This window comes from Dipodomys ordii, unplaced genomic scaffold, assembly GCF_000151885.1.
Source record: "Dipodomys ordii isolate 6190 unplaced genomic scaffold, Dord_2.0 Scaffold1, whole genome shotgun sequence".
Taxonomy (NCBI): domain Eukaryota; kingdom Metazoa; phylum Chordata; class Mammalia; order Rodentia; family Heteromyidae; genus Dipodomys; species Dipodomys ordii.
This window is the reverse complement of record NW_012267217.1, coordinates 41,949,161-41,970,521: the sequence shown is the minus strand read 5'-3', so window position 1 is coordinate 41,970,521 and position 21,361 is coordinate 41,949,161. Positions and strand designations below refer to the sequence as shown.

General features: G+C 43.6%; 1 protein-coding gene across 2 annotated transcripts in view; it reads right to left on the bottom strand.

The window, feature by feature from the left end:
* Nrp2 (neuropilin 2) overlaps positions 1–21,361 on the bottom strand; it is a 126,390-nt gene that overhangs the window by 100,790 nt on the left and 4,239 nt on the right. For both annotated transcript variants that reach the window (XM_013010470.1, XM_013010478.1), the window contains exon 2: positions 10,138–10,315. In XM_013010470.1, coding sequence (XP_012865924.1) covers positions 10,138–10,315 — 178 coding nt within the window. The remainder of the gene's footprint in view (positions 1–10,137; positions 10,316–21,361) is intronic.

The following is a 21,361-nucleotide window of genomic DNA, read 5'->3' as shown; positions in this document are numbered from 1 at the left end:
GGTACAAAGGATGTCAGAGCAGGATGGTGAAGCCTAAGTCAGACCCAAAAGATGTAAGCAGCCTGGTTTTGTCTGTGGAACTGCTGGCTGACTGGATGGCTGGCTGGTCACCATCTTGCAGAGACCAGCAGGGCTTCACAGTATGGGGGAGGCATTCGTGCCCAGGGTGAGCTGTAAAAGCCCCATGTGGATAAGAGCCGAGTGGGAAGAGTACAGCAGCCCAGAGCCCCCAGAAGAGAAAGCAACACCCGAATACTTAACCTGGGCTTGGACTTCAGTTTCCCAAGGTAAAAGACCCCACCCCCACCCCAAGTCCTAACACTTTCTTAATCTCCCACTGCTCTTCCAAGGGTTGATACAGAGATAAATCACTTTGAACTTTCAGATGAAAGGTGCAGTATAAAATCTGAGGTCTCATCAACGGTAATTGTTACGGTAATTATTTTAATGATAATAATGACGATAATGGGAAGAGGAGGGTGGGGTGGAGACAAACCTCCTACCTTGAGACAAAGGGAAAAAAAATTCTTCCATGAATACCTGTTTCCACGAATACCACGTGCTTCCTTGGGCTGCCAGCCTGCCACCATCCCTCTCCAACTGCCAATCCCTGGGCTGAAATATTATTTACTCCTTTCCTTTGCTACAAAACAATTATTTGTTCCATGGTTTTCCCTCTCGCTCACCCTCCGGTGTGGTGTGTCTAGCTCAGTCCTGACAGCTCAGCCATGGACTGTTTACACGTCTCGCTCACCCGCCCAGAATCTGGTTCAGCTCCATTGACACTAAAGGCAGGAGAATTCTCTGTGTGTGAGGAATCAATTACTTCCGCTGACACTCCATTACTGGCCTTCACGTCTCCAGATTCCAGACAGAGAATGAAGGTGGGACTAGCAGGACTGGTTATTTGAAGAGGGTGGTGGGGGTTGGGGGTAAGAGGTGGGTGACAGGGGGGTAGATGAAGACTATTGACTAAGTCAGGCTTCAGGCTCATCCTAAAAGAAACAGAAAGACTTTTTTTTTCCTTGATGGCTCCACTAGCATCCGCCTGTGACTATGTGGCAGGAAGAAGGAAATAAAAGGAATAGAAAGGAGAGGAAAGCTAGGCAGGCCTATCTCAAGAAGTCAGGGGCCCCAAATACCTGAGCAGGGGCGAGGGGATGGCACCCTAGGTAGACACTGACACAGTCTGAGTCACAGGTGTGAGGAAGAATTTTGGGTTCACAGGCTTCCATTCAGCTCTGCATCATTTCCCAGAGCCCCTGTACTGTTTAGTGGGAATAATAGGAGTCTAGCTTCATAGTTTGTTGTGTGAGTTGAATGTGGCTATCACCTGCTGTCTCTAAGAGCTCCTTAAATGCTTTCTACTGTTACCTAATCTCCCCCATACTCCCTACACACACACACACACACACACACACACACACACACACACACACGTAAAACCCCTAAACAGAGCACATCAAACAAAATCTTTAAAAAATATATACATAATATACTAGGTGCTGTAATAGCCAGAATATGGAAACAACCCAGACGTCCCACCACAGATGAATGGATCCAAAAATTGTGGTATCTATATACAATGGAATATTATGCAGCCATTAGAAAGTACAAAGTAATGGCATTTGTAGGGAAATGGATGGAGCTAGAAGAAATCATTTTGAGTGGGGTAAGCCAAGAGCAAAGAGACAAACGGTACATGGTCTCCCTGATAAGTGGATGTTAAATCCAAAATGTTAGGTGATACGACAAAATTAACAAGACTTGAGAAACAAAGGATTTCCACTCATCTGGTGGAATCACCACTAAATAACCCCATGCTGCTGATCACATGTATGGTATATATGTGCACACCGGAGGGAAACCAGGAGGACAACACAGAACTAGAGGGAATCAGGGAAAAACATACAACAGCGGGACCCATCAGCTGCACTGGACATTGATCAAAATGAACTAAGCAACTCAATGGCAGCAATGGGAGGGAGGGAACAAGTGGGAAAGAGGGAACAGGTGATGATATGCAAAACAAAAGAAATGTACATATCACCCAATGTGGAAGAAATCACTGTATTGCAAAGCTCATAGAACTCATAAATGTTATAGACCATGATAGACAATTTGCCCCATGAAAGTTAAAATCTGTTTGTGACTTTAACTAAGCATCACTATCCCACAATACGGTGAAATTTGGGAAATTATGTAACCACTTAATCACAATAAAGAATTTGAAAAACAAAAACAAAAAAACCCCCAAAACAAAAAATGATTGTCATATCAAATATGTTAATGCTGTGGCAAGTAAAAATGAGGATTGGAAGTTGGATATAGAGAATTTATCTCAGAGATTAGGCTAAGTTGTTCTTGTGGTTACAAGATAACAGTGAAATAAATGAGGAGCAGCATCAAAAAAAATATACTAGGTGCTGGTGGTGGCTCACACCTATAATTCTAGCTATTCAGAAGGCTGAGATCTGATGATCAGGGTTCAAAGTCAGCCCAGGGAGGGAAGTCCATGAGACTCTTATCTCTAATAAAAAAAAAGCTAAAAGTAGAGCTGTGGCCCAAGTGATAGAGTACTAGCCTTGAGCAAAAATGCTCAGGTAGGGACAGTACTCAGACCCTGAGTTCAAGCCCCAGAACTGGCACACACACACAAAAATCTATCTATCATCTATCAATCAATTGATTGATGTAATATAATAGTGTACATAATATATACATACTCATGTTATATATGTAATATACAGATAATATAATAGTATATATTTTATGTATTGCCAAGGTGTTTGGCTACAAAACTAGAAAAACACATCAAAATATCATATGATCTTTCTCTCAATGTATAAAATCCTATGCCATCCTCCAAAACCTAAGCCCGATCCACATGTAGCTTCTTCTTCTTTCTTAAGTTTTTGATCCAGCTAAAATTTTTTTCCAGGAATTTTTCCTTCTAGGAAAAAAATTTTGATTATGTAAATTAAATACAACTTCTATCCTGCAATCAACTGGGGTGAGGTATCCCTTATAATGAAGGATGATTATGGAAGGTTTCTGTAGAAGAAATGATAAGGGAAGCACACACACACACACACACACACACACACACACATACACACATGAATATACATATATATATATATATGAATATATATGTGTGTGTGTGTGTGTGTGTGTGTGTGTGTGTGCTTTTTTTTTCTGGGATGATTTATCCATGCAGAAATACAAGAATGGAATGGAATTAAATTATCTCTGAGTTTCTCGTTATCTAAAGATTTAAATCCTCTTGCTACTAAAACAGACAAAACAAAGACAGTGTGCTCTTTTTTCTTCCTTCAGGTCTCATGACTACAAGAAAACCCACAAATCTCTTTTTAGAAAAGCCTAATGTCTTGACTTGTGTCTTTCTGGTCTCTGCTTTATCCCCTCCACACCTGGAGCTCCCACTGAATTTCTTGACAGGCTTTCCAGCCGGTGTAATTAGATAGGAGAATTACAAGGAGTTACATGGGGTGAGACTCAGGCCCTCTGGGATCTCTGGGTTTCAAGAAGGTGCCAGGGTTGAGAGGCAGAACAAGTGGGATTGTGCATGATAAAATCTCCAGTGATTTTCTCAATCAGAAGATAAAATGCATTGTTAAGAAATAGATCCACCGTGAAGCTTGCATTGAGAGGGTTGTGATTGCAACATCGCATATTTAAAAACAAACTACCAAAAATAACCTTTGTCCCAACTGCACTTTAACCTTGGTAAGAGGAGAACAATCTGTGAGTTGTTGTCGTTGCTGTTGTTGTTGTTTTTAATTTTTTTCCTCTGCTCCTTGGGTGTGCTGAAGTTCCTTGATGGAGTTCTGAGTTGGATCAGGGTCAGTGGCTGTCTGGGTCCCAGTTAGCAGGACTCTGGGCCTTACTGCACCAGTACCCAGAGGCCAGTCTGTTTCTGTCATTAGAGGACAGTTGCAATACAATGAGGTCCTGATACCACTTACTGGTTCCTCTGGGGAACAGGTACAGTTCTGGGGTGGGCAGGCACTAACTCTGTCCTATGTCATGAGGAATCAACCTGTGGCCTCTCTCCTGAGTGAGTGGGAGTTGCCCTTTTGCACACAGAGAAGTCTTGCTCTGCTCTGCTGGCTTTCTAGAGACTTCAGTGGACTCTAGCTGAAGCCACACTCTTAATTGGGCAGTTTGGCCTCCTGTCCTCTACCCATAGAAAAGAGAGTGGATTCAGAGTCTGTGTAGAAGAGCTTAATCCAGCATGTTACCAGTACTTTACTAGCCAAACACACTCTTAGGCACCAAACCCAGAAGCCCTGGATATAGCTATGGGTATGAGGCACTAGAGGTCCTATAACAGCCAGGGAAGGTAGAGGCAGCAGAGTCCTTGTAAGATCAGTCCTTCCTGCTTCCTGACTACAGTCCCTTTTCTAAGGAGATGGTGGAAGTCACCTGGCCAGGAAAATTAAATAGCATTGCCAAGGAACCTCTGCCAGGAAGAGGGTTGTCTCTCTTGCTCTACCCTTGTAACATTCTCAGGAAAGGAAGTCAAGCTCAGCCATGTTCAATTACTGTTCCCAGAGCTAGGAGACTATCCCCTTCCTGTCTTTGAGCATATGGGTCTCTACTTCGACCATCAGCCATGCACACACTCCTGGCTAATTTCTCCCAGATCCTTGCAAGTCATTGTCTCCTCCAGGAAACCTTCCCAAGTCTCACTATCTAGGCTGGATCTGGATGCTATGAGCTCACATAATAGTCCTGTATCATGTTCTGGCCATAGCACACAGTATGGGTATGGACATGCAGGAGGCAGGGAGCACAAGAGCAAAGAACACTGATTAAAAAGGAGAATCTTTGACTTCAAGTCCCTTTTCTGCTACTTTTGAAGGCAGAAACATAGACCAGTTGCTTCACTTATTTGAGCTAAGTTTCTTCATGGGCAAACAGGAAGGAGTAGCACCGTATCATAGCTTTGCTGTGAGTTTTACATGAGACAGTATGAAGTGCTCAGCAGAGGGAGGGCTCAGAGGTGCTTGCCTAGCTGGGCCAGTTTTCCATGCAGCCATATCTTCTTGTTTGACTCCTACAAACCCAGAGCTCTATGTGGTCCAAGGGTACTCATCACAGTATTCCCGTGCTATCATCAAGCTTGGCACATAATAGGTACTGTATAGAGTGAGAATCTTGATCCATCAAGAAAAGACTTGACACCCTTTAAGTGTTGATTTTGCTTAAGAAGATGTGGAAGAGTAGCACATAATTTATAATGTTCCCTACCAGAAAATTAAACAACAACAACAACAAACTCTTGGCTGGGTATTGTAGTATACACTATAAACCTAGTTACTCTGGATGCAGAGATAGGAGAATCACAGTTCCAGGATGGCCTGGGCAAAAGTGTAAGACCTTATTCGAAAAACAAACTGAGAGCAAATGGTTGGGAGTGTAATTCAAATCACAGAGTGCTTACCTAGCAAGCATGAAACCCTGAGTTTAGTCCTTAGTATTGAGAAGGAGTTTTTGGAACTTTTAAAGGAGTATGTTCTAGTATTTCACTTCGTTGGAATACTGTTGTTTGATAATGATCATTTTGAGATAAATAAGACACTATTGCACTCATAACATGAAATATGAAACATAACATATGAAATCACTAGTGTTGACCTCACTTCCTTGTGAATCTTTAAGAAATATTCTTTTGAGTTGGGTGCTGGTGGCTCACACTTGTAAATCCTAGCTACTTAGGAGGCTGAGATCTGAGGATCGTGGTTGGAAGCCAGTCTGGGGAAGAAAAATCTATGAGATTCCAGTTAACAACCCAAATACTAGAAGGATGATTCTACTTCTCCAATAAACCACTAGAAAACCGGAAGTGGCGCTGTGGCTCAAGCAGTAGAGCGCTTGCCTTGAGCTGAAGAGCGCAGAAACTAGAGTCTTTCTAGTGGCTTTGGCAGTTTCTGGAAATGTTTTTTAAGATACAGATGTAGAAATGACCAATTATGAAAAAGACCCAGGTTCTTGATTTTGGTTGTTTGAGGCTCTGCAATGGGGGCTTGCTTGGCCTGATTGAGGAGTCACGCCTAAGCTGCAGAGGATATATTTGTGTTATTAAACATTTTAAATTTTACAAATGGAAAATCGTGTGTGTGTGTGTGTGTGTGTGTGTGTGTGTGTGTGTGTTATTCTAAAATCCAACTAATCTACTGGCTGTGACTCAAGCCAAAAGCCTCTGTCTCCTTAGGCATTAGCCTAGCAGTGTTCTCTGCTTCTTGGGAGACCAAGTAAGTGGCTTCTCTTTGTGGCCAGATAGCCTGGAGCCCTGTCCTTTTGTCCCTCAGCACCAGAACCTCGCAAAGCCACTGTGGGCTTTGGTCTCTCCTGGGAGCTGCTATGCAGGCTTTGGGAAAGCCAGTAGACATTCAGGGTTGGGCGCTCCTGGTGGAGGGTGAGGGAGGAGTCAGGGTAGCTCACCAGAGATGACGGCCTTGGGTTTGTTCTGACTCAGGCGAAGCTTAGTCAGTGAGTAAAATTTTCCTTGCAGACAGAAAGCTTCAATGGAACAAAATGAGCAAGCTGTGGTCAGGGGAAAGATCTGTCTGGGGTTTGCTCAGCAACAGCCCTGACCCTTGGGATGGAGACTTCAAAGTACAGACAACGAGGAGATTTGGAGCTTTCACCCAGGATAATCCTTCATATCAGGTCCCAGGGCCGGGTTAGTGGGCAATCTTTGCTGTTAATCCTACACACAGAAAGAAGAAGAGAAAACACTGGGGCAGACATGTTGAGCTAGGCTTTTTCTTGCCTTTCTTCCTCATTTTTCCTTCCTGCTAGGGTGCTTCAGAACATTTTGGCTTTTTGCTGTACATGACCATCAGAAGGACAGTTGAGGAATTTTTCTTTTGGGAAGTGTCCACTGTTGAGACCTTGAAAGCCAAATCCAACTTGAAACATATCTCCAAAATGAAAGGAGAAACCTGGTCAATTTCCTTTCCCCTGTCACACAAATGAAATGTGGCCAGGCGCTGATGGCTCGCACCTGTAATATTAACTACTCAGGAGGCTGAGATCTGAGGACTGTGGTTCAAAGTCAGCCAGGGCAGGAAAGTTCCTGAGACTCTTAGCTCTAATTAATTACCAAAAAGCCAGAAGTGGAAGTATGGCTCAAGTGGTAGTGGAAAAAAGCTAAGACACAACACCCAGACCCTGTTCAAGCCCCAACACTGGCACAAAATGAAAAATAGAAAAGAAAATGAAGAGAGAGTGAGAGGAAAGAAGCAGGGTTTCAATTAGATTAAGTGTTCCTTTTGTTATAAAGTCAAGCAAGGCAATAGGGAGAGGGAACCTTATTTATTCTGAATGCAAATAGTAAAACAATAACATTGAAGAGTGAGAGACTGAGAGAGACCAGAGGTGTCCTTCTATATATAAAAATCGGAGAAAGAAATGGGGAGTAGAGAAGTGGCGGTGGGGGTAGGGAAGGCTGAATAGAAGAGGCTTTACCCCAGGGAAGTTTTTTGACAATTTGGTACTGGGAGAAACAGATTCCAGAAAGTTGGTTCTCCCCCCCCCACCCCCCACCCCGCCCCTTTTCCTTCTGACCTTTGACCTTTTAGGTTGAAGCCAGAAGCTGGGATGAAGAGCAGAGAGAAAAACAGGAAGCTACTTTAGTGAAGTTGAGAGCCCAGGAGATAACGTGCCACATGCCTGCTTCCTCTCCTCCAGCCCCAGAAATGGCCAGGTCTGTGTCCCCTTTGCTGACAGAGGCTCTGCAACCCCCCCACCCCTGCTTCCAAACCCCCCCATCCCCCCCCCTCCCGGGGCTGAGGCTGGTAGAAGAAAGCATGTCCCAGAGCCCAAAGCCAGGCAAGACTATTTTCCTGCTTCCCAACTCATTTGAAGCTGTGCTTACTAGCACCCAAAGAGTTCTTCCTTCCCAAAAGCTGGGCCTTTTTTTCCGCTCTGTCACTATGAATAAACATAAAAGGACCTCTTAGCAATTTCCTCTGGAGATTCACTGGCATCAGCATAACCCAATTTGGCCTTCAGTCAGGAGAGGTACTTAGTCAAATTTCTCTGAGCTGGGACCTAGCACCCTGTACATTCTGTTTCTGTTTCTGTCCACCTCCTGCAGCCCAGCCAGAAAGACCCCACACACTTTCTAAAGAAGCTTTGAAAACCAAAATTTTGGGGAAAGTTCACTGTCTAGAGAAGCAGAAGTCTTGAGTGAGACTGAGCCAATATGTCTAGGGTATACCTTTAACTGAGAAAAGGGAAACAGATGTCCCCCACTCAGTGTGGCCCTGGGATTTAGAAACTCATCTTATGACTACTGGTCACACACAGCATCCATATGGGAAACCCTTTGGTTTTCAACAAAGACTACCTCTTGTTAGGAGGGGGGAAAACACCCAGCATTCAGTAGGTGTAAAGTAGTCCTGGGAGGGCAATAATGACATCAGTTCACTGGGTTTCACAGCCTGGTACGGTTAAAGAGGGGTCTTGTTTCCTCCATGAGGAAGCGAGGGTCTGGACCGAGGCCTGCTCAGAAATGAAGGCCCGGAGTGGAGTGTCGCCTGCTTCCTTATACCTGTTCTCTTACTCATTATTTGGGACTTACAGTGCTTGGTCATAGGAATGCTCAGACTATTTATTAGTCACGTGGGAGCAATGAACATTTATCTGAGCACTTAGATAGGCTGAGTGCTCATTTGGAGCAGGACTGACCATTGGTGCATTCTTTTCTTCACAGAAAACTCTTCTCCCCCCCTCCCCCGTCTCCACCCCTTCTTTTCTTTTTCTTTTTCAACAGGGAAAGCATTTAAGATAGAGCTCCAGAGGACTGCACACATGTCTGCACTCTTGACATCGAAATGTTCATGCTTCCCCACTGTAACGTGCAGGGACTTTGGTTTTAAACACAGTGTTTCTAAAGCACTTGCAAATGTCGAAATGTCCATCTGGCATTACCAAAACCCTACTTTTCTAAGGTAGCTGACTTCATGCCCTGGTTATGGTTAGGTTTTTAAAAAGAGGTAGCCGAGTAAGAACAGCACCACGCACGTGGTATTCAGGTAAGGGGTAGGTTTATTCATCGTTCTGGCTGGCACCAGGCCATGTTGGCCCTCCACACAGCTGGGAAAGGCCTCGGAAAGAGAGAGAGCTGGGAAAGAGAGAGAAAGAGAGAGAGCTGGAGAAAAGAGCTAAGAGAGAGCTAGAAAAGAGAGAAGAGCTAGAAAAGAGCAGAGAAAGAGTCTGGGAAAGGTGGAAAAGAGAGTAGGAAAGAGGAGAGCTGGGAAAGAGAAGAGAAGGAAAGAGCTGAGAAAAAGCTAGAAAAGAGCAGAGACAGAGCATCTGGGCCTGGGCTAGGCCTTATCTAGGATGGGTGGAGAAAGGTGTGGCCACATCAAATTCAGATGTGACCTCTACCAGGTGTCCCAGTTGCCTAGGTAATGCAGGTACTGGGTGGAGACTTTGCTGGGAGGAGGGTGGAGTCTGCTAGCCATCCAGGAGTGGACCTTACAGTTATAAAGCCAACCGAGTCACCTTGGGTAACTGACTTAACCTCTCTATGCCTCACTGCAAAATGGAACTCATGAGGGCACAAGCCTCTCAGGGCCATTGTAAGAAATTAACGCATTATGATTATTTGTAGAACAGTTACAATGTTGGTTAAAATTAATCCATAAGAACAGCTTTAAGACTCTCTAACCTGAGCAGCATAATAGATATCAGAAATCAATCTGAGTCTCAGACTTACCCTTACAGACTCAGAATTGTCTACTCTCTCTTTCTATAAGGCACCAGCTGTGACATTATAAACTAACAGGCTGGGCCTCCATGGCTGGAGGCACTGTGAATCTCTACTTGAGTGCCTGGCTCCTGCTTTATTAAGGAAGCCATGGGCTTTTTCCAGGAGGCAGCAGCGGGAGTGGAGAGATCTCCAAGGGAAGGTCAATTTCAGAGTCAAGGGGTGGAGTTCTGGAGGCCACCCCCTGCCTCCCACTGAGATTCATTCACTTCCCCCAAAAGCGGTTGGGGTGGAAGTTTCCCTCTGTGGCCCTTGGGTGATAGGAGGAAGAGGAATAAGGGGAATGGCCATAGGTGTGAAACGCCTGTACTCATCAGAGCAGTGCTTACTTGCAGTCGTGTTTCTCGATTTCAAAGTGAGGGTTGAAGTTGAGGACGATCTTCTGATTGGGCTCTGGGGCATAGACGACCCACTCGCAGTTCTGGTGGGAGGGGTAGTCCTGGGGGTACCCCGGGGATGTGATGTAGCCAGCATCTTTGGAATTCAGTCGGCCTCCACAGGCTGGGTCTGAAAGAGAAAGCAATGCCCAAAGAACTTGAGATACAGTCAGCCTTTCCCCCCTTCTCTCCCTGCCTCCTCCTCTCCCACGGGTGGATCACAACTATTTTACAGACCTTTTATGGCAATCCAGGAGGCTAACCTACTTACTCATTTAGTGGAAGAAATTATTTCAGCTGTCATACATACACCCCTCATCCACCAACTACACACACACACACACACACAAGCATGCACATGCATAGGCACACAAATATTCCAGAAAATGGTCATAAATATTTCCAATTATATGGTCTGAAATTCTAAAAACAAGAAGGTTGTACACTTAATATGCCTGCCTTTTCCTGTCTGTCCTTTTGGGTCCATTTCTCCTCATTCTAAACCTCTCATTCTCTATCTGTTCCTCATAAATCCTTCATTTATCCCCTGTCTTCTAGCTGGGCCTCACTCAGGCAGCCAGCAGACCGGCTCCAGGAGCTGACAATTGTGGTTTTGTGGTGCCGACCCACAATCAAGCCTGGCAACAATTACATGTGGTACAAGGAATCACTTTCAGCTTTGGACTAGAACAGACCCTGGAGGGTGATTTCACTTTCTTCTACTTTTTTTTTCTTTTTAAGAAAGAAAAAATAACACCCTTCCCCCCCAAAAACATTTAATTGCACATACACCACAAAGCTGATTTATTGTTTTATTATTGAGTGAGTGGGAAAAAAAAATCTCTATTGGAGAATTCACTGGCTCTGATCTCAGAATTACCTACAAAAGGTGCTTTGTGCTTAAACAGAGGCTGGTGATTTTTCTGTGCTTTCTTGCCCACTGTCCTTCCTGCCTGGTCACCACCACCAGAGTGTGCTGCTGCTTTGTCCAGCCAGGAGCAGCTGCTTGACAGGCAGTGGCTACTGGCTTGGGCTGCCTCTGGGCTCCTCTTTCCTGCAGTGCCTGGCTGGAGGTAAATAGCTCAGTGGGCCAGGAGGGCAGGGTCGACCTTCAAAAGCAGAAGAAGTGGGAGATGACATTTGAAGAATCTCATCTACTTGGGAGTGGGGTTCTTGGGGAATGGGGGGTTTTTGCTTAATACCACAGCAGTTAGAACAGAGAGGCATGAGAGCCAGGGAAATATTCAGGAGCCTCTTGGAGACCTTCCTGAGTTGTGTGAGTCTCTGAGCATCAATCACGATTTAATGTCGCCATCTGTGTGGAGCAGCATGGGCCTGTGAATTATGTATTACAGCTCAACAGCCGCCCTCCAGGATGGGGTCTTTCTCCTGTGTTCCCTCTTTGAGGGAACGGGTCATGCATTTTTAACTCTACAGGTGCACTTTGCCATTCCCCGTGTCTGTTGGCATTATTGTCTTCCAGACCTCAGCTCCAGAGTACCAGCTTGACAGGCTTTAAATGCATAAATGATGGGCACACTGCACAATGGTGGTGAGGACACAAATCCACACAAGTAGCCTTTTTGCCATCCAGCCTCCAAGAGCTTCAAGAGCTCCAACTGTGCTGCGTTGAACTGCCCAGAATCTAATGGGATTCAGGTCCATTTCCTACTGGGGGGAAAACAAAAGCGAGCCATTTCCTCAGGCTAGCAGCTACCATATCACCCTCTACCTAATGACCCTGCACCCTCCCCAGTCCAGGAAGACAATGGGCTCATCCCTTCTATACAGATGCAGGCGGGCCCTCTGCAGCCAAGGCCTGCAGGCTTTGCAAGCACCCATAGCTCTCCTCCACGCTGGGCACCTTATCTTTCAGTCATATGGTAGCCTATGGGTTCTGGCTCCTGCATGTGAAAAGAGGCGGGGAGTGGCTGAGAAGGCAGAGGTGTGGGCACTTTAAAGCACCAGCTGCTTTTACCCAACTCGCTGCAGAAGGAATGTTCTAAGCGTGCCCAACCCCTCTGCCAGCTATTCTGCAGAAAACCACAGGCTGGCCACTGCCTCACCCAAAATTATACTTTCATTTATTTATTTATTTATGGCCTTGGAACTCATCAGAGGAAACACGAGCTGAGCTCCTGTTTAGTAACCCTTATGTTTTCCACATCATCCACGTGTGTGCTGTCCCTCCTCTCCCACCCCTCCCCTGCTTCTCTCCAATTACTCTTAAAAGAAGAATTTCTCTCCTCAATTCCCTAGACCCCAGGCTTAAGCGTTTAGTAATTAGACCAGGCCCACAGATCAGCAACAAAGACAGGAAAGAAATCATCCTTCCAGGATGGTTTCATTTCTCATCTACACTAGGAGCAATCATTGCCCTGAAAAAAAATTTAAAAAAAAACTGTATCATGTATTCCAAGGCTGATAGTTTGCACTTTCTGTTGTTAATTTTTCTCTTATCAAAAGAAAAAAAAAGAGTAGCACATTTCTTTTTCTTTGGGTCTGTCCTTTATATGAAGAAAATCAAGGGACTTATTGAAATATCTCAGAAGCCATTAAAACATCTGTTTCAGTGTGTATGTGGTTAACCTCTTTAATACCCAAACATTTACAAACTCCCTTTCTTGTTTAGATTACATTCACACTCAAGCACACACAGGCACAGATATTGAACATACATCAATTACACGTACATATTGGTAATTCACACTTTAGTCCTGTACACACGTTCACACCTCTCAGAAAATATCACACATCATTTGCACAGACATATATCTACAAAGATAAATACTAGAATTTTCTGTCTCTATTTTTCTTGGAGAGCACAGAATTCTTGAAAGACATCAGGAAAAACTGTAAAGAAAACACACTTCTTCATTTCTTCTTGATAATTGAACTTTCATCTCCACGGTTGGAAGCCCTTTATTTCTTAAATACAAACATGCCCCAATAGAAATTAGCTAGAATTTCTTCTGAAGAGCTATACCATCCATTACTCTGTAGGCAGCTATTGTGTTCAAGAAATGAACTTCATGAATGCTTTCTGTCCTGTTTCAGAGGAGTCAAACCAAGCCAAGGGAGAGTTGAACTCAAGGGCAAACCCCTTAAGGCCAATCTCCATATACAGAGGGGAAATTGACTGAGCTGAAGTAGGAGCTACAGAGCCTGTTTGGTGAGTTGACAAGGGACTGCCAGTCTCTCCAACTACTCCTTGAATACCTTTCACCTGGGGCAAATTCATTTCCCAAAGAAAAGTAGCAGAAAAATCCAGTCCTAGAATGTTCAGAGCAGTTTTCTCCTGCCTCTGGGAAGGGGGGGGCGCTGAAGGGATAAGCAGGGTCAGGTCAGAGGTCAGCGTATAAAAGGCCCCATGTGACACCTCTCCAAGTAATCTCAAGGAAAGACATCGGTAACTTCTAAAGTCACCCACTAGTTTTCTCATATGAGGACTATTTAGGTGCTTGTATCTGAAATATAAAATGCCAGGTGATTTTATAAAACCTCCCCTAAACACACAGCATCATCTGATGCTGTCAGGGATAACCTAGCTCTGAACAGGTTAAGAGTCTGGGAGATGCTGGTGCTCATTCACTTAGGAGCTCACCCTCTAAGCCATTCTAGGCAGATCACTAGCATGTTGGCAGAATTTCATTTTGAAGAGTATCAAGGAGAGGTTAAAAATCGCTAAAACTGCTTTCTTGGAAAACTGAATGTATGACAAAATCTTTTTGCTTTGGGAAGAGAGCTGAGAGCCCACTAGATTCCTAGGCCCAGGGGCTCCTCTTGCAACCCTATGTCTCTGTGACTTTAATGTGTCCTTGAGAAGAGGAGAGGAAGGATTACAGGCATCTGTTTCTTAATCCCCTTCTTTGCAGTACAGAATTCTATGGGGTCAGAGTCTCATTCACCTGCAGTCAACCTGCACTGGTACAGCTCAATGAGCCTCCTCCTTTGACGCGTGTCAGGAGGCCAATAGTAAGCCTAACCCCAACTCACAATGTGTCATCATTCACCGAACTGCATTTCATGACTAGGCATGCAATCATCCCACTCTGTCATGAGGACAGTGAGTTTAGGAGAGGAAGATATCTTAGAATCCAAGAAACCACATCTATATAACGTTCATTATAAGTATATGACAACACTTGTTATTTTTGTTATTAGTTATTGTGGTTCATCTCTTTGAAAAGCTTCATTTATAAACTAAACTTTTTTACAGGAATGTATACGTAGGAACAAACAGTGTTCATCTGAGGTTGAGGGTGGTCTGATGTAGCCCAGGGCACTGTGGAGAAAAGCAGTCTCAGCTCTCTTGAAAAGAACAAGAGATTTATTACGATTTATTCTTTGCTCACCACATAATCCTGTCTTATCTCCAATTTCCAGCATTGTTTTAATTTGATCATCGGTAGCCAGGCCAAGAAAGAAACTATCCTGCCTACTTACTGAAAGGGAGAGAAAGCTGTCACCTTGCCATGTCACTCACTCTGGCAGAGCACATTACTGGAAACAGCATTGGGTAAGGATTAAGAGCCTCCTAATCAAGGGGTACTGCTTGCTCATGCCTATAATCCTAACTGCTCAGGAGGTTGAGGTCCTCAGATCAAGGTTTGAAGCCAGCCCAGGCAGTAAAGTCCATGAGACTCTTATTTCCAATGAATCAGCAGAAAGCTAGAGGTGAGGGTGTGGCTCAAGTGGTAGAGTAGCAGACTTAAAAGAAAAAAGCTAAAGGAGAAACTAGGGCCCCCTACTGTCACCAAAAAAAAAAAAGAGAAAAGTACAAAAACCTAATCAAATCTAGTCTCACCACTGGAAAGCTGTATGGCCATTGGTAAGTTAGTCAAGCACTCTGGGCTCTTAAAGGTCAGATTCCATTCAAACTTCAAAGCCTACATCGTGAAGTGGGGAAAAACTCTATAAGCCATAGATCGATCAATACAAAACATTCAAAAGATTTTCTTTTCTCCTAAACAATAGGACATTTATTTATTCAAGGTGTTACCCTACTTGTGTTTGCTTGGTAAGCCTGAAACAAAACTCAAGGATCTGAAGATGAACATGTCTGTCCCACATAATGGAGAGTTCAAATGTCTCTTTTAATCACATTTAGTTCTACTGACGTGAGTTGCTTTTCTGCACTGAGTCTGTGGCTGCGTATTTATGAACAGGCAGTTCAGTGTGTGAGCACCACAGAGATACATGAAAAAGAAAAACTGAAAATGAGTTTCTTTAAATCCCTCACCCAGATCATCTGAGCCCTCTGCTCAGGGTTTTAACCAAATTTTGCTCACCAACCCAGGATAAGCTGCTTTTGAAGAGTTCTTTCTGTGAGCTGAGGCTGGATTTTGTTTTATTCAAAGTGACTTGAGCCTGTCACAAGACACTCTCATAAAACCCGTATCTTGGCTGAAGCTGGGAAGAAATGAGCCAATCCATCAGCCCAGGAATGCGGCTGTTTGACCACTTCCTAAGGCAAGTAGGAAAGGATGCAATCTATTCAATTTATAGAGCCAGGTGGCATTGAGCAATGCTCTCAAAAACGTAGCCAATGGGAATCGCTATGAACGTGTGCAATGATAAAGTTCAAAATCTGAATAAAAGGGCCATCTGGGAGGGGATGAGAGAAGGGACCAGGGAGCAGCAGAGGAAGCCTGCACGTGTCCATGGAAGACAGGAAGGATTGGAGCAAGCTGCCTTGTCTCAAACACCTCCAAGGAATTCAATGCGCAAACAACTGGAGATTGGGCCAGGAAATGGGGCCTTTTGAACGTCTCTTCCCTTCAATCTGGATGCTAAAAATGAACCCTCATTTAATCAGTAAAATGTAAGTTTGATGTGATTACCTCCCCTGACCTCGAATCATGCCACCTGTGGTAACCTTGTTATTTGTCATCTTATATCATAAACAAATGCAATTCCAATAGGGCAGCCGATATAATATCATTAGTTTATATTTATGTCCACTCTTTTCCAGCCCTCACTGCAAATGCAATTTTAATGCCATTGATGAGAGATCTGGGATTACAAATCCTGACCATTTTAACAGACATTTGGGGGGAAGGAAACATAGAAGAATAATATTAAAGTCTCTCCAAAAATCCAAAGGAGGAAAAATAGTAATAGAATATATTGTTTTCAGTTATTTTGATTAATTGAAGCTTAAAGTAGAAACATCAATGGCTCCCCCATTGGTTAGCACATGATGCTCAACCCTGTCCCAAATCACCAACCCCTCTCCTGGGCCTGGTGACTTGGACCTTGCATTGCATTTAATCCACACTGTTATTTCTAAGCTTATTTGCGCTTATTTCCAACTATACATTGTGGGTTTGTTTATTTTGTGTCATGCTGGGACTAGAGTTGAAATTCAGGACCTGGGCCTTGTCCCTTAGCTCTTTTGCTCAGAGCTAGTGCTCTACCTTTGAGCCACAACTCCACTTCTGGCTTTTTGGTGGTTAGTTGGAGATAAGAGTTTCATGGACTTTCTTTCCCAGGCTGGCCTGGAACCATGATCCTCAGATCTCAGCCTCCTGAGTAGCTAGGCAACCACATGTTCTAAAATGCAGTTTCTAGGTGTTCCCCCCAAACTAACCCAGTGTCCAGGTCTCTGGTCTCATCTGCCTTGTCTTCTGCATCTGCTTCTCTGTTGTAAATTTCACCTGGCCTTTGCTGATCCTCACCCACACACACACCCCTGGTGCCAGGATTATTTTTCCCAATCCCTGTTCAACAAAGGCAGAAGTTCGGCATCTTCCAAGAAGTGGGAGAATTTGGCCTCTTATCCTCTCTGCTGGGCCATCAGTTACCTGAGTATATAAACCCTTTCTGACTACCTCTGGCAAATCCAGAGCTTTACACAAAAGTCAAAGTCAATGAGATTTGACTAATTATAACAAATTAAGAATAAACTAAAGTAGTTCCAAAAGTACCACTAGATATAAAAATTTCTGAGTTTTTTTTCTTATGATTCCACTTTTTTAGCTACTACCTTTCTTTTCTGACCAACAGCTGTTATTAAGCAAAGATATTTGTATGGGTAAATTGAGAGTTTAACTAACTTTCCTGGGATAGTCACATTTAGGTAGAGGTCAAGGTGGACCTGGTGTAAACTGTCTTCTAGCTCATTCTAGCCTGTGATAATGGAACCACACATTTTAATTTTAGTAATAATACAATAATGTATTCTCTCCACCCCCTCCTGACTCCTAAAGGCAAATTCTAAGCATTTATTGACAGTAGCACCAGGAAGAGGAAACATTACCTCATCCCTAAACTACTTGCTGGTATTGGATTTTGCCTTGCTTGGCTTCAGCTCACCTCTCTCTACTCAGTGGGTCCCAGTACTCTTACATCTGGCCCCTAATATGCCTTTGAAGTCTGTTTTATGTTTTTTCCCTTTATTCAAACAATTATTATTATCACTCAGTCTAGTATAATTTGTAATTCCCTTTATCTTCTGCTCTCCAGACTACCAAACCAGTGGCTGGTTATCAGAGCATCTTTGGAGGCAGGAAGCAGGGTACCAGGAGCATGTAGCCCCATCTAGCAACCCCATCCACTGCAAGCAACCAGGGAGAGCTCTCTTTTGTTATTCCTAGCCTCCTTCCCTGTTTCCTGGATTAGATCATGACTCTTTTATGAAGATCTAGAGGGAAATGGGATTATTAAGAGTCTTGCTGGGTAAAAGCTATTTTGTCTTTCTGACGACTTTTTTTGAGTTCAGCTGCTAAGGGGCCTTAATGCCAGAGTCTAACTTATTACAAATTCTGGAGAGCGCCTTAAACACCGTGATCCCTGCTGAGTGCACTTTCAGTGATGAAGGATGGAAGGGGAGGAAAAGGAATGGGAAGAAGAAAGATTTGAAAGAAAAAAAGTATGGATGAGAACATGGAAAACAGAACAAGGAGAGAAAAAAAAATGCAAAGAGGAGATGTAAATCTCAGAGGAAAATCCAGCAGAGAATATCCATCTTTGAAGAACAGTGTGGGGAGAGATAATCTGGTACATTAAACCTTTACTGTTTTGTGGGGGAAGAGCTGAGACTGAAAAATTATTCACTTCTCCCCCTAAAATAATCTCATAAAGATAAAATAAACTAGGCAGGTGCTGGTGATTCACACCTGTAATCCAAGCTACACAAGAGGCCAGATCTGAGGGATCAGGGTTCGAAACTAGGCCAAGCAGATACTCTCTTCTCCAAGAGACACTCTTGAGAGTCTCTCTCAAGCAGAGACTCTCTTTTCCAGTTAGTCAGCAAAAAGGCAGAAGTGGAAGTGTGGCTCCAGGGATAGAGCATGAGTATTGAGTGAGAAAAGGCAAGAAAGAGTTTGAAGACATGAATTCAAGTCTCAGTACCAGTACAAACACAAAAATAAATAAAAATAAACTTTATCACCATGGTGATCATGAGATAGTTCACAGACAAAATGAATTCAGTAAAGGCTCAATATGTATCAAATGGCATACTATGGAATGTGACATAGTACAACCACCCTAGGGGTAGATACTATTACTGAAAACATTTTACAGACAAGGAAACTGAGGCAGAGTGACCAAGCTCAATGATTACACAGAGTACTTGCAGGTATTCTTGGTAACTGGCTTAAACAATTGGCTCTTAAACCCATGCTGTCTGGCTCCCACCATTCAGATGATAAGAAGTGCAGTGATGACACCCCTCCCTAATTTCTCAGTGACACACTTATTTAGTGGTATGTAAGGAATGACAAATGTTTTTGCCAGTTTGAAACCCCTTTTTCTGTGCCCATGCCAGCAATATGGCAGTGTGAACAATAAGAGATGTGTTCAAGAGATGTGTGGGAGCAGGCTGGAAGCATTTAACACCTCTACTCTGTATATACAGGCCTTGTACTCTGTCATCCAGATCCTCTTCCTGTGTTCTAAAAACTCGTTAGGGAGGAGAGACTTTGCACAGGTCTGAAATCAAGTATCATGCATCCAAGTTTGTTTTTTTTTTGTCAACGCGCATTTTTTTTAAACCCCCTCTTGTCTACCCTAAATGCCACATTATTATTGTTCTATTGGATAGAGCAGCATTTTCAGAAATGGGGGATTTATTTTTATAGCACAGCTGGTCTGCCAAAGGTCACATAATTTGGCAATGTTCCCAGTGGTTAAAAATTAATTTTTCCTTATTAATACAACCAAGGTCCCATAGGATGGGAGCTCAGTCTTATCTAAACTTGACAGCTTCCTAAACCTTTAGAAGAAGCTTTCTCCTAGAGGGCCAGCAAAGGGACAAGGCCAGAGTGTCCTAGGATACAACCCCACTGAATCTTGTTGGGTAAGGAAACCATTAAGCCTGGGGCCCTTTATCATAAAGGCAGGTAATGCCTGGAAAAAACGCTGTTGGAACATCAGAAAAAAGAAAAAAAAACTAACATCTTCCAGGAATAAGTTTAAAGCATTACACAAATAGCTAAGTCCTTACCTGGAAGGTATAGTACAAGGATTAACTTCTAGCTCAAAACATACACCTGTCACTGGCAAGGGGGTGGGGGAGGGAGTGTTGGGGAGGAATGCCTTATTTGGAAAATGATGGTTAAATGGTAAATATCTCAAGTATGTTAATGATACTGTCAACTACTGCTCTGGTATCCCTTTTCAAGTCCTGTTCAAGAAATTTCAGGTGCTATACTTGTCAAAAGGCCAAATCATGACAAATTTAGTTATGGATTTAATTGGCTTTCATGAATTGGTCAACATGGCATCTACAAGATTAGGATGAGACTCTTGTGAGTTAAGCAAAGGAGGTGTGCAGAAATGGGAACAGAACACAAACCTTGATTCCTGGATTCAAGGTTACCTTTTTTTATAAGGTTAAAGTAGAAGGGACTTCAGGTCTTGCTAATGTATCAGTCAAAGGATCCAGGAAGCCTTCCATTGGTTGTTATCACTTTCTGGTTTTGTTCTGGCCCAGTTCAGAGTTCAGTTTGATAACCTGACACCCAGAAGCTAACATGAAACACTCCATTCTTATTTGATATATATTTTGGTCTGATTTGCTGTCAGGCTTAGTTAGCTCAGGAGCCTAATCCAAGACAATGGTCTAAACATTTTTTATATACCATGCTTTGATGCTTATATTTTTATAAAGGAAAAAAAATCTCACTTCTGATTTCTAACACCTTTCCAAATTGGATCTTTGAGGAATGTGTTCTGAAAATACAGTTCTGAAAACACAGTGAACTCAGAAATGGTCCATACTTAGCTCATCCCAAGTCTGTTTATTCTCCATTGCTTTAGTGAACAGCTGAATGAGATACAAAACACCAAAGTCCTCAGAGTTATATAGTTTATGGTGTCTTTCCCTACTGACCAACCCCACTCCTGCCCCCAACCTTCCCTTAACTGTTATTCGCATCGGTGCCTTGTTGCATATGAATTGGTGTTGGGACTCTTAGTTTTTCCTGTGTTTAGAAGCTAAGAGCTGGCCAGTTTAAAGCAGAATGCAGACTTCCCACGCAACAGCAGGAGACAGGAGCCATTTGATAGTCAGTAGCAGACTTGTCCGGAGAGCCTGGGTTCCAGTCTCCACAGCTTTCTTATTTTGCATTTTGCCAGTTGAGAGCTCCAGGGCTTGCTAAAGGCTCCAGGGGATGACATAAAACTTCAAACCCAGGTGCTATCGCTGGGCATCCACAAATCTACCCAAGCACAGCGGGGACAAGTAAGGGCCTGTGCTGAAGTCCTGTGGGGAGCTTGCCCCTTTCCACTGCTTTGCACTGTGTGCTCCTTTGGCAACTAGCAACAGCTCCATTACCTCGGTGTGTTTCTGGGGAAAAGTTGACTGGGCACTGTTTAATGTGGGTAGGTACTCCAGTCTCTGGGAACCCAGTTCAAGCTAGAATCTAGGATTTATTTTTGTTGTTGTTAACCTATTCCTTACAAATGAAGCACATCCCTGGGGCCAGCCCACGCTTTGGGGAGAGGGGTTAAAAGAAATCTTCAAATCTGGTGCTGAGACCATCACTGTCTCTCTAGCAGGGATTTGTTTGAACTCAGATCCATCTCACATAGCCAATTTACACCTCTTATCTGATCATACAGTCCAGACAGAAGGTTGGATAGACTGTGTCAGCCCGTGTCTATGGTGATGGTGTTCAAGCCCAGCACAGATCAAAGCTTTCCAGTCAAGGCGGGGGGGGGGGGGGGG